Source organism: Pelobates fuscus, chromosome 3 (genome assembly GCF_036172605.1).
Source record: "Pelobates fuscus isolate aPelFus1 chromosome 3, aPelFus1.pri, whole genome shotgun sequence".
NCBI lineage: Eukaryota > Metazoa > Chordata > Amphibia > Anura > Pelobatidae > Pelobates > Pelobates fuscus.
In genome coordinates this window covers 33,526,090-33,541,099 of record NC_086319.1, presented here as the reverse complement: position 1 = coordinate 33,541,099, position 15,010 = coordinate 33,526,090, and the positions used below count along the sequence as shown (strand labels likewise).

At 43.9% G+C, this 15,010-nt stretch overlaps 1 protein-coding gene across 1 annotated transcript in view; it reads left to right on the top strand.

Moving 5' to 3' along the window:
- Positions 1-881: 881 nt before the first annotated feature.
- The window catches only part of LOC134600717 (uncharacterized), a 92,085-nt gene continuing 77,956 nt past the window's right edge, over positions 882-15,010 (top strand). Inside the window, exons 1-4 of the mRNA XM_063445102.1 lie at positions 882-914; positions 3,232-3,457; positions 3,611-3,706; positions 11,937-12,020. Of these exons, the coding sequence (XP_063301172.1) occupies positions 3,443-3,457; positions 3,611-3,706; positions 11,937-12,020 (195 nt within the window). The 5' untranslated portion in view covers positions 882-914; positions 3,232-3,442. The remainder of the gene's footprint in view (positions 915-3,231; positions 3,458-3,610; positions 3,707-11,936; positions 12,021-15,010) is intronic.

Sequence of the window (15,010 nt, the reverse complement as noted above, 5' to 3'; positions counted from 1 at the left end):
TTGGTTAGACCTGACAAAACAATACGATGATCATCCAGTCAATATATTTCCTCATATGTATTATTATTATTATTATTTATATAAGGCCAACAAATTCCGCAGCGCTTTACAGTGGGTGGACGAACAAACATGTAATTGTAACCAGACAAGTTGGCCACACAGGAACAGAGGGGTTGAGGGCCCTGCTCAATGAGCTTACATGCTAGAGGGAGTGGGGTAAAATGACACAAAAGGTAAGGAGAGTATTAGACTAGTGACAGTTGCAAGAGAGGTATCTTTTGATGTGACTGGCAAGCCAGAGAGAGAGATGAGAGACATAAAACGTGAACCCTGGTTTGCAGATGGAATATTAGGAGGAGATTAAAGGGACACTCCACATCGAATATTGCAAGTTCTCTTACAATCAAGTCCTCCGATTTGCTTCAACATGAGCACGGCCGGTATCATATAATCCTTTGCTGAGCAGCAGTGGTTTATCTCATACTTATACCAGGGTAGTTAGGGCAGATAATGCTGTAAGCATTAGCGCCAGTCTGTAATAGATCCATGTAGTTGAGCATGCATTTGTTCACAACTCTCTGCCTGCTACTTATATATGAAAAACAATGAATGATAAGCACTCGCTAATAACTCATGTGCTGCAATATACATCAACACGGTACCCGAGGACACTCCTATGACATTTCAATGGATTTCCTTCAACCTTATCTTCTTTGGGAGAAAAAAGAAAAATCAATTATTAAAAGTACTTTCTAAGTGAATTTCAATTTTTAGACTAAAATAGCCAAACTGAGTTTGCTCCAGTTCTGCTAGTCTGGTCTAAAATTTGAAATTCACTTTTGATCTCACGTTTAAATTCTGACAGTTCATGATTCGGCACATGACCCTCTAAGTGAGACACAGGTCAGACAGCCGTAAGTGGTTTAAATTAAAGGGGACCTCTAAGCACTATAACCACTACAGAGTATATAGTAATAATGGTGAATAAGTCTTTGGGTACCAACCCCACCAAATGCCTTGAAAAATATTAGAGGTCCTGCCACAATTATCTTGCAGATAATTCATATTTTTCAGAACAGAACTCAAAGCTTCTCAATGCTTCATGAGGTTTGACGTCTGTGGATAGATAATAAGGAAATAAATTTTTTACAGTATCTGGAAGGGAGCAGACGGTCTGGGCCGTGGGTACCAGCAGAGGAAACGTTTTCATCAAAATAAGTGTTTAGGGTCTGACACTCAAAGACACGTACTTGAACAGTTTTTTATCAAGATATTTTTTTGAAAAAAAAAAAGAATATAATGTTTTGTTTTTGATAAACAGAGACACTTGCCACATAACCAGAACATTACGCTGCAGTAGTTATGGTGCTTCCATTGCACCTGCCAAGTTTTGCTTCAAGGCAGCCGGATAGGAAGGATGTTAATTGAGGTTATTTGCATAAAGTGTCTTGTCATGCATGAAGAAATACCAGACTTTTATGTATAATAAATTTTAAATTGTAATATTTTCACATTTAGTTTGAACACAATCTGTTCTCAACTAACTACAAAATAGAATAAAAATGACCAAGGCGCATTCACTTAATCTGCTAAGGAGCTAGCTGTTCTATAAACAACCCTTCATTAACCTTAGATTCGGAAATATGTCACCTACAAAATACCATACGCAATTAATTGCCATTGTCACATAATGTGGGAAAGCCAGCAAAGATGAACACTTGTTAAAAAATAAAATTAAAAAAATAAATATTTTTTCTTTGTCTTAATACATATTTATACTGAGAAATAGCACTGTCTGAATTTAAATGTGGTATTCCAGTGCACAAAGCCATTAATTTAATTTATGTGTATTTATTAGCAAATAAAATGCTCTGTAGCTAACAATTCATCACTGTTCCATTTAACACACCCAGTGGATTTTTACACTAATGTCTTCACATTTTACAAATAACATATTCTAATCATATTTTATCATTTTTGTGTAGAAGCTTTTATGCACTGTAATTGGTATTTACCTCAAATGAACCACACATGTTTTTCTAAAATGTATTCCATCACGTGATTTTAGATAGAGAGCGTTCATTCTCTGGGGTCAATTCGCAGTGTGTCAGAAGAGATAGTATGATCATAGCTGGCTTTAGATAGCCTAGTGTGGAATTTCAGATGACAAATGCTTAAAGAAACATTATAGGGTCAGTAACACAAACATGTATTCCTGGCCCTATAGTGTTTAAAACAATATCTAGCCCCCTCAGCTTCCTCCCCTTGCCCTCCTAAAGTATTGTAAAATCTTATCTTTACTCCACTGTGTAGGTGCTGGTTCTGCCCCTGATCTGACTCCTTGGCTGACATCATCAGAAGTGTTGATCTCAGCTAATCGCAATGCTTCCCCATAGGAAAGGAACAAGTCAAATGACACCCTGGCCAATCTCCTCATAGAGATATATTGAAAAATGTATGAGATAATGAATCAATAAAAGATAAATACATATTCTGATTTCTGTGTCCTGTCCAGTCCTCTGTGACCCATATGAACTGTCCCTAGCAAGCACCTAATGAGGTCTGCATAAGGGACTATACAGATTTGCATTGTCTGCCCTGTGTGGGGTCATTTAATGCAGGCTGACTTCTTTGGGACAATCTGCTTTCTTTATGGCTGTCACTGGTGTCCCTTTAGATACCTGCTCACCACCCTGTCCTGAATTAATGTCGCCTAATTTTGGGAGGTATGCCTTTCTTTTCTGAGCCATTATGTGTATATTGCATGCCTGTATTATCTGATATTGTGCAGAGCTAATTAATATATTGGCATGTTCAAAATTCTAAATAATAATAAAAATAATGAAAGTAAGATTATTTTAACAGGACCCTTTTGATCTACTGTTCTGTACACCTTCTCTTGTTTGTAGTTTTTTTTTTTTTTTATATTCCGAACATACAGCACTTTGAGAAATGTTGGCGCTACATAAATAATAATAGTAATTATAAAAGCAGTATACACTATAGTACAACTATTTCACATTTATGAATAAAACAAATGCATTTACTTTTATACAGGACATTGTATTCTCCACTCATGTAGGAACATTTGACCTCTTCTATTTTGAGGAGAGCATGTTACATAGATTGGCCTTTGGATGATGACCAGTGAAGTGTCATTAATTAGTTGTGTACTGTGGCTTAAAGTAAGACAGAAAACAAACAAAGTCCATTTTCTTTCTGTGTTCCCAGTGAAATCAATCAGTGACCAGGCCAGGGCAGGGTTGAGGCACGCTGTGAGCTGTTTGGTGTTCAGTCTTGCTATGGAGACGTTGGAAGTTTATTTGCCATTAATGTTGACGTTGTAATGTCAGTAACTCACAGGACCTGCAGTGCATAAGAACATCTCCAGGAGCCGAATGACCATCTACCTCTGTTAACTGAGATTAAGGCTGAACTCTCAATGAAGGTACCCCAGGTGAGATTTTTTTCTAAAAACCTCTTCTCTTCCCTTATTTTTGACCTGCCAATAACATCACTGACCTTCTCTTACAAGACTTGGATTGCAAGCTTTATTCTTGAACAAATCCTCCCCGCTTTCTACTTTATCACTAATACATTTTTACTCCAGATACTTCTTCAGAAGCCATCCTCTATTATGGAGAGTGAGGTCCAAAACTACCTGTGTGCAGCCATATACAGCGAGAGGTGCAAGTGCTGGGACAAGGTAGAGTATTGAATTTTGATTATTTGCTACTTTGTGTTTCCCAATCATTCTGCTCACAGAGCAATGCACAAACTCCCCCATCTGTCATTAACTTTATCCTCTCTACTCTCCAATAATCCTGCTACCTCTACCTTGCTCTCTCCACAGTGCCTCTTACTACCCACCTATTGTCTGACCCCTCCCTACCTTCTCTTTTCTCTCTCCACTTTTCCTTCTTTCAGGTTTATTCACTAAACACTGAAGCTCCAAATTGTAGCAAATTAAGATCAGAATGGATAATATAAAGTTGGAGAATTGTTCCCCATCAGACATCTTTGCCAACATTTTTCCATTTAGATTTATTAGTATTTTCGTGAGTACGCCCCTTTCTCTCCCTCATTTTCACCCACCTTGAATTTCATTGGAGCTGTTAAGCCCTGGGTCTTCCTTCGAATCAAAATTGATCAGACAGCTAGTGAAAATTAACAAAAATACCAAAACCCATACCATTTCATATCTGTAAATTTTTGGGATACTTCATGTGAATTGGATACTTTTGAAGAATTCATGTAATCTAGACTTGTGCATTCAGTTTTGAACAAATAGCGAGTAGTCCAAATTTTGGGAGGCTTCGAAACTCCATATGGACGTATCACAAAATAAACGACACGGGCAACGAATGAGCCATTTAATTTGTTTAATGAATGAGAGTATCATTCATGGCACCAGAAAAAAGAGGACAGAATGGATAAGAAGCTGATTTGGGGGCTTGCCATGATGGACAAGAGGACCGTCCAATGATGTTGGCTGTATCACCTATCAATTGAAAAGGTGGCGAAAAGAGACAAATAATGAACAAAAAAAGATTGATGGTGAGTGAACAGCAACAAAAAGTTGATTTAATTCACAGATCAAAAAACCCTATATGTTTCAACATTGTGCCGGTGTGAGAGTAGTAGCTTGTATCATTGAGCTACATGATACAAGCTACTACTTAGTGTGAGACTGGTAGGTGATTAGGTTAGTGCTGTGCTAGCTCATGCCAATGCCATTTACACCAACTTTGATACACTGATTTAAATTATTTAAATATAATTATTTAACTGATTTTTTTTTAATTTATTTGGTGTGAGAGATGAACTATTTGACTTGCAGTGTGCGTTAGTGCCACTGCTTGTGCTTTGCAATTTTTTTTCTGTGTGTTTAGACCAGTGTGCAGCAGCACTAGTAATGTTGCAGGCAGGGTATAGCATCACTAAAGGTGTTTTTTTTTTTTTATTCCTTTTGAGAGATAGAGTGACAATTGATTTGAATTGCAATTGCACAGTGCTTCAGTGCCACAGTTTGTGTATTGCAAATTGCAAGTCAGTGTGTGGTAGTTTACTGGACAAGTGTGTTTGATTGCACAGTACACTTTCATAGCCCAATTTATTTGAATAATAAAAACAAACTGATCATCAATGGTACATCCTAATTAAAAAGAGAAATTGCGGGAGGGTAAGGGTCATGTCACCCAAACCACCATCAGCAGTAGCACCATGGCCTCGCAGTGACTTAACGCCTCTTCCTTGGCTATTAGGACTGCGGACATCTTCACCACCACCAGCAGGAATACCACCACTATAAGTAGTTGTATTCCGCTTCAGGATAGTAGGCGTAGCATGTCTGTTACGTCCGATTCACCACTCAGGAGGCAATGTGCACTAGCCCTTCCAAAACCCCAAATATCAATTAAAGTAGAGATCAGCAGGGTCAAGTGTGATGCTACCACCAGAGACAACCTTTACAATGTCTGGCATTGGTGGTGGTTATGAGTTTGGTGATGATATGGCTCTTTCCCCCACCACTGCAGACATAGTTTACTTACCTCTGGCCTAGAATGAACTCAAGTATGAGCCAGAGGAATGACAAGGGGAGTGTCTGGAAAGGACAGTGTGGCAAACCTAGCCACTTCTGGACTGTGATATATCGAGGTTGTCCGTAGGCTGTAAGGGGGGACTGTATATTCTATATTGTATGTGTATTCTCTAGGACCGTTCGCATGCTGGCAGCCCTAAGCTACCAGCACGCAACCCCTTCGTTTGACGAATTGCGGCTATCCGGGCCGTTCGCCAACCGAATGCGGGCTCCCCAGGTGGACCACACACTTAGAGTCGTGTGGCGCTCATTAACCGATTGCAACAATGTTGCAATCGGTAGTTAAAGGCTCTTCTAGGTGGCCGTCGTTCGACTACCGACCATGCGGCGGTCGGCCATCTTGGATCCTTTGTCTCTCCAGCGGTGTTCGGTCGTCAAGCGCCTGGTACTAAAAACGGCTACTCAATGATACGAACACCGCCGGACTTCCAGAGCGTTCGGGAGTTCCGCTCTCATCACATTGTGTTCCCCATCGGTGTTCGGTAGTTTTAAACCGAACTCGATGGCTAAGTGTATTTTATGCGGCGTTCGGTCAGTTCAGCTGGGAGCTGAGCGGTATTCTCCCAAAAGATGCGCTCAGATCCCAGCTATCTACCGAACGTTCGGTCACTTAAATCTGTCGAATAAAACGTAAAAAACTTATTTTAATACAGATTGTCAGTTCTGCTGCACGAGGGGATAATCCACTTAATCGTCCATTTTAGTGGGAGTATCCTTCTCGTACAGCACAGCCTGTTGGGAAAATTACATTGCATGATGGGAGAAATCCCCTGGATTCACTGTATGGAAACCCCTTGCATGGGGAACTGTATAAATATGCCAGCTGTGAATAAAGCCAGTTAGTTGACTCCCAAACTGTGTTTCGTCCGGTTATTGGGAGGATTTGGGGACTTGCCTTACTTTTGAGCGCTGACTGTGGATTTACCTGTGGAACCAGCGGAGAGCGTGGATTTTAATATTGCACTCCGCTACAATTGGTGGTAAGCGACGGGATCCAACCTTACAGCCGAAAAGCGCAATTCGTGCAATTATAACTGCCGAATAAGAAGAGGAAATGGCAAGCAGAATACAGCGAAAGAACTGACTACCGAAAGTGAATGGAGACAGATTATTCTACGCTGAAGAAGCAAACGTTAAAGGAACTGCTGGAAGTCAGGGGTAAGATAGCCAGCAACAAAACCAAGGCTACCCTAATTGCCGAACTGATGGAGGGAGACCGAGGCCGCAGCGCTACACCCCCAGCAGTTATGGAAGAAACGCTCTATGAGAGAGAAATGAGGACCAGGCTAGCATTTTTGTCGCAGCCTGTATCGGATGCCATGATGAACCTGGTGATGGCAAATGTGCAGGAATACGTAATGGCACACAGCCCGCAGCACACACTGGCTCGAGCAGAGTCCGCAACGGGTCCCTCTACAACCCGGTAAAAGCCAAAATCCCGTATCAGGCCTTCAAAGCATTTTGCGAGGAAAAGGACGAGATAGATGGGTACTTGCAGGACTTTGAGAGACTGTGTGATTTGCATGAGTTAGAGCGGACAGTATGGGTGCAACTGCTAGCAGGCAAGCTAGCAGGTCGGGCAGCCGAAGCCTACCGTGCTGTGCCCAGTGAGGACAGCAAGGATTACGAGAAGGTGAAGCGAGCCATATTAGAGAGGTATGCCATTACTCCAGAGGCATACCGACGCAAGTTCAGAAACTTGCGCAAACCAGAACGAGATTCGCACGCTGAATGGGCGCCAAACTAGATCAGGCCTCCCAAGGGTGGATACAGGCCAGCCAAGCCACCACCATGGAAGGGTTGCGCCAGCTGATGTTGGAGCAGTTTTTTAATGGACTATCCCCTGAGACACAAGAATGGGTGCGGGACAGGAAACCCCTCACCCTAACTGAAGCAGCTAGATTGGCCGACCAACACTTTGATGCACGGAGACACCATGGACCTATAGCCAAAAGCTACCCCCGACCCACAGGACTACCTAGCGCTATACCACCTCCAGCGCACACAGCCCCCCCGTTTCGTCCTTCCCAAGGGAATTTACCTCCACCTTCCAGGTATAACGGGCGGGCTAACATCCAATGCCACTCCTGCAAACAATGGGGGCATATGGCCCGGGAATGTACCCAAAACCGGGGCAAGCCCGCCTGGAATCAGGGGCGCCCAAACCCGGTACCCAGGGCTGCTGCCCATCATTATCAAAGGGAACCGACCACTCAGGAGTTGTGGAGTGTTCATGCAGAGGAACCCCTGGGTATATTACATGAAGTAATGTCGGTCCGAGCCACCGATAACCGGCAGCATCACCGGCAGCTGGTAACCCTAGAGGGGAAAGAGGTTCAGGGGCTGCGGGATTCGGGAGCTACCTTAACCCTGATAGCACCCCATTTGGTCTCCGAGGGGACACATACTGGCGGCTCTGTGGCAGTCCGGGTAGCCGGGGGAGCGGTATACCGACTGCCCACTGCGAAAGTACATTTGAACTGGGGTGCGGGAGACGGGACAGTAGAAGTGGGACTAATGCAGAATTTACCGGCAGATGTTGTTCTGGGGAACGATTTGGGCCAGATGACCTCTGCTTTTGTCCCACAGGCTCCCTACCAGGAAGCCCATCCAGTGACCACACGGCAACAGGCTCGCACCATGGCTCCACCAACACACTCTGAGGCTCAGGTAAGAGACCAAGACCCCCACCCGACACGTTTATCCTGGGATACCCCGACTAAGTTTTGAGGCCGAGGTGAAGTCAGATCCCACACTACAGATATACAGGGACCGGGTACACACTGACCGGGCAGGGTCAGAGGGGGAGCGATACACGTGGGAAAAAGGGCTACTGTATCGCATTGCTGAACGGGAAGTAGGAGGGTCGGTCACAGTAAACACTAAACAGTTAGTGGTACCCCAGAAGTATAGGCAGGAATTACTTAGGATTGCACACGACATCCCCCTGTCTGGACATCTAGGGATGACCCGTACTCGATATAGGTTGACCCACGCCTTCTTCTGGCCAGGGATTTCTAAGGACGTGAGACAGTACTGCACGTCCTGTGACATCTGCCAGCGGGTAGGCAAGCGGGGAGACCGCCATAAAGCCAAACTCTGCCCCCTTCCCATCATCGAAGAACCCTTTAGTCGGGTGGCCGTAGATATAGTGGGGCCCTTACCAAAGCCCAGTCCCTCCGGGAAAAAGTACATTTTAACGGTAGTAGACTATGCCACCCGGTATCCCGAGGCTATAGCCCTCTCCAATATTCATGCCGAAACAGTGGCAGAGGCCCTAATGAAGGTATTCTCCAGGGTAGGGTTTCCCCAAGAGATCATATCCGATAGGGGCACCCAGTTTACCGCGGAGGTCACCCAGCAATTATGGAAACTATGTGGCATTAAACCGATAGTAAATTCAGCGTACCACCCCCAGTCCAATGGCCTATGCGAAAGGTTCAATGGTACACTGAAACAGATGCTCCGCACATTTGGAGAGGCACATAGAGACTGGGAAAGGTTTTTACCCCATTTACTGTTCGCGTACAGAGAAGTACCCCAAGAGTCCACAGGGTTTTCCCCATTTGAATTGCTGTTTGGGAGGAGGGTACGGGGCCCGCTAGACTTAATCCGGGAGCACTGGGAGGGGGAGAGTAGTCCCGATGGGACCCCTATTGTATCTTACGTGCTGGAGTTTAGGGACCGACTGGAGGCACTAACTCAGACCGTGCGCACCAATCTCCAGGCGGCCCAACAACGCCAGCGCCGCTGGTACAATAGGGGGGCCAGAGACCGCAGCTTTCAAGTAGGACAAAAGGTTTTGATTTTAAAACCAGTCCGCACAGACAAGCTGCAGGCCATCTGGCAGGGCCCATACCAGGTGGTGGAACAGAAGTGTGACACCACCTATGTGATTGGCCACTGCTCAGGGGTAGGGAAAAGACGCATGCTCCACGTGAACATGCTCAAACCCTACCATGAGAGGATAGAGGATGTGGCGGCGATATGCGCCTCTGCCTCGGAGGATCAAGAGAATCTGCCCCTACCTGACCTCTTAGAACCGGAGGAACAGACAGAGCCCTCCAAGGGGGTTCAACTGGGGGAGCGGCTAAGCCCGCAAGAGCGTGCCCAGGTACAAGCGCTGATTGTAGCTAAAGGAGCTACCTTCTCCAATTTACCTGGGTACACTCCGCTAGCCACCCACCGAGTTGAAACCCAGGGACAGCTACCTATGCGGCAGGCTCCATATCGTGTCCCCGAATCAGTGAGGGCACATATGAAGACTGAGCTGGACGAAATGTTGCAGCTAGGGGTTATCGAGCCCTCCGATAGCCCCTGGGCATCGCCGGTAGTGCTGGTACCTAAGAAGGACGGCACAACGCGTTTCTGCGTCGACTACCGGAGGCTAAATGACAAAACCGTGTCTGATGCCTACCCGATGCCCCGGATAGACGAGTTGCTAGATAAGATGGCCCGGGGCCAGTATCTCACTACCATAGATCTGTGTAAGGGATACTGTCAAATTCCCCTAGCCGATGATGCCATCCCCAAGTCGGCCTGTACCAATTTCGGGTCATACCATTCGGGATGAAGAACGCTCCGGCAACCTTTCAGCGGATGGTAGATCGGCTACTGGACGGTTTCCAAAGTTATGCATGTGCGTACTTAGACGACATTGCCATATTTAGCCAGACCTGGGAGGAGCACTTACAGCATATAGGGGCCATCCTAGATCGTATTGGGGAGGCAGGGCTAACCCTGAAACCCAGTAAGTGCCATATCGGGATGGCAGAGGTGCAGTATTTGGGTCACCGGGTAGGGTGTGGGCAGCAGAAACCCGAGCCGGCTAAAATTGAAGCCGTGGCCAAGTGGCCTACCCCCAGGACCAAAACTCAAGTATTGGCATTTCAAGTATTGGCAAAACTGTGTTTTGTCCGGTTATTGGGAGGATTTGGGGACTTGCCTTACTTTTGAGCGCTGACTGTGGATTTACCTGTGGAACCAGCGGAGATCGTGGATTTTAATATTGCACTCCGCTACAGACAGGCAGCAGTCCACTAATTTCTTCAGCTAGTGTGCAGTCTCATCATGCATCTTCTCCGCCTTGTGTAAGTCCATCTTTATCTGCTTTTGAATTCTCTCATCCAATGGACACAATTGGAACATCATCTGCAACCACTACCACAAGCATTCACTACCACAATATATTGTCATTATTACCATCACCAACACCACCCTTTACATTAGCATTATTAAACCAAAAGGCTAGTTTTGCAACAGCCTCCACTGCCACTGATGATAATCTACCCTCATCTTCAGCAGCCACAAGGTGAAGGGTTGAGGATAATGTAGTGAGCCAAGGCAAAGTTTAGGATCACTTTGTGTGCCTCCAATAAGGGATATTTGCAGTAGGGGGAGAGTGGTGGATCATCTCACTAGTGCCCGTATGAACACGTACAAAGTATGAATCTATATCTGAAAAGATACCACAAATCTTTATTACTGAGGGAAGAAGCAGAACAATTAAGTACTACTGCAGGCAGCATGTCTACTGGTATTGTATCTGATTCTCACTACCTACCACCACTGACAACTCCTCTACTTCTACAAACCTACATACTGCCAGATGTTGACAAGGCCGACTAGACAGGGACATTTGGACTCGTCATCGTCCAGTGAATAAAGAAAAAAAGTTCCTCTTGCCTAGCCAGTGTCACATCCACCAACATTGATTAACTGATTTAGTATGGTTTTACTAATTTGTAGTTTTTTTTTCTCAAATTAAATTACTCCTGCTGCTGCTCCCCATTTTTTTAAGAATACATTTCATTGTTTTGGTTTCACGCTCTCTGGCTGAGCCTTGCGGTGTGAGCATGCCTGCTACTTTCACAGTCACAAATTGCCTTCAAATCCATAACTTTATTCTATATTTCTGAAAGTATTTCAAAATATGGCAGATCTACATGTACTGTAACATGTACAAAAGGGCATACTTTGTTATTCTGCTTGGAGTATCCCTTTAAGAGTGCAGCTTTTCAATAAATCGGGTGTAGCACTTTAAAAAACAAATGTTAGAACCAAGAAAATAAATCTTCACTCCATCCTCCTTTGTTACATTTGTGATTGGCAGGCTCAGAATATTAGACCACTTATTTACAAATATGAATCATTCAATTAGTAAGCTCTTTAATCTCTGGGTGTCTGTATACAGATATACTGTATGTTTAGATATGAACAAATAAATTGCCTTGCATATCTAATAATAAGATATCTAAAACTTAGGTAACAATGTCATGTATTTATTTTTATGGAATTCCTAAAATTGTCTTTCCTAATTTTATATCACTTATAGACCGTCGAAGAATATGGAAAACTTCTGAAAAACGTACAAATATTTTCCAAGAATGCGGACCTGGAACCTAGTTACAACCAACTGGTAATTAGAATTAAAAATGTAGAGTTTGGTAGCAGTGTTGGGGAAATACAGCCCTAACGTATGCAGGGCCCCCTGAACCCTGTCGTCCCCTCCCTGGCATGCAACCATGCCCCCCCACCCCAACGCAGAGGCGGGCGTAAAGTAGAGAGGGCTCTGGTGCATGAATTATTTGGGGCAAGAGGGGGCAAAAGGTAGATCCCGGTCTGTCATGCAACTCCAACAATGCTTTGACAGCTGGGGCGCTACCATTTTCCCATGCATGCAGGGTTGTATTTAGCACTGAGCAGTATTTGTGTGTTTGAGTGTAAGCATGTTTTTGTATGGAGTATGTTTGTGTGAATGTAGGGGTGTGTTTGTATGTGGAGATGGCATTTAAATGCAACAATGCATTTATGTGTAGTGTTTGTTTATGAATACACTGGTGTGTTTATATATAATTTTGTTGTTTAAAAAAAGAGGTGTGTTTATATGTAGTGTTGAAGTTTGAATGCAGGTGTGTATTTGCGTGTAGTGTTGAATGCTGAGATGTATGCACAAATACACATGCACTGTCACAAACACACACACTGTGATACACATATACACACAGAAACACTTGCAGATACACAGATATACACAATCATACAGATGCAGCTATACAGACACATTTACACACACTGACACACACACATACAGACATACAACCTGGCACACATGCAGACACACAGATGCACACACTGACACACACGCAGATACACTGACAACATACAGATACATAGACACACACAATGACAACATACAGACACACAGATACATAACCTGACAAATGCAGATACAAACACTGACACACATGCAGATACACACATTGGCTACATACAGATACATGCACAGGTATACACACTGGCACACACACAGATACATACATACTGACAACATTCAGATACACACTGACACACACACACACACAGAGACACTGTGACAGACATACTGACACTGTGAGACATACTGACACTGTGACAGACATACATACTGACACATACACAGACATACTGACTGGCACACCGACATACATACAGACACACAAACTGACACACACAGACATACTGACATACACACAGACATACATACTGACACACACACAGACATACAAACTGACACACAGACATATACTGACTGACACATACATACTGACACACACAGACATACATACATACTGACACACACACAGACATACTGACACACACAAAGACATACAAACTGACACACAGACATATACTGACTGACACATACATACTGACACACACAGACATACATACATACAGACATACATACTGACACACACACAGACATACTGACACACACAAAGACATACATACTGACACACACACACATACATACTGACACACACACAGACATACATACTGACACACAGACATACATACTGACACACAGACAGACATACTGACACACACACATACATACTGACACACACACACAGACATACATACTGACACACAGACATACTGACACACAGACAGACATACTGACACACACACATACATACTGACACACAGACATACATACTGACACACACACACACAGAAATACTGACACACACACACACAGACATACTGACACACACACACACAGACATACATACTGACACACACACAGACATACTGACACACACACACAGACATACTGACACACACAGACATACATAGTGACACACAGACAAACATACTGACACACACACACAGACATACTGACACACACAGACAGACATACTAACACACACAGAAAGACATACTGACACACACACAGAGACATACTAACACACACACAGACATACTGACACACACAAAGACATACATACTGACACACACACATACATACATACTGACACACAGACAGACATACTGACACACAGACAGACATACTGACACACACACATACATACTGACACACACACACACAGACATACATACTGACACACAGACATACTGACACACAGACAGACATACTGACACACACACAGACATACTGACACACAGACATACATACTGACACACACACAGACATACATACTGACACACACACAGACATACTGACACACACACACACACACAGACAGACATACTGACACACACACACAGACATACTGACACACACACACAGACATACTGACACACACAGACAAACATACTGACACACACACACACACACACAGACATACTGACACACACAGACAGACATACTGACACACACAGACAGACATACTGACACACAGACAAACATACTGACACACACACAGACATACTGACACACACAAAGACATACAAACTGACACACATACATATACTGACTGACACATACATACTGACACACACACAGACATACATACATACAGACATACATACTGACACACACAGACATACTGACACACAAAGACATACATACTGACACACAGACACACATACATACTGACACACAGACACACATACATACTGACACACAGACATACATACTGACACACAGACAGACATACTGACACACACACACACATACATACTGACACACACACAGAGACATACATACTGACACACAGACATACTGACACACAGACAGACATACTGACACACAGACAGACATACTGACACACACACATACATAATGACACACAGACATACATACTGACACACACACACACACAGAAATACTGACACACACACACATACATACTGACACACACACAGACATACATACTGACACACACACAGACATACTGACACACACACAGACATACTGACACACACAGACATACATAGTGACACACAGACAAAACATACTGACACACACACACACAGACATACTGACACACACAGACAGACATACTGACACACACTGACAGACATACTGACACACACAGACATACTGACACACACAAAGACATACATACTGACACACACACATACATACTGACACACACACATACATACTGACACACACAC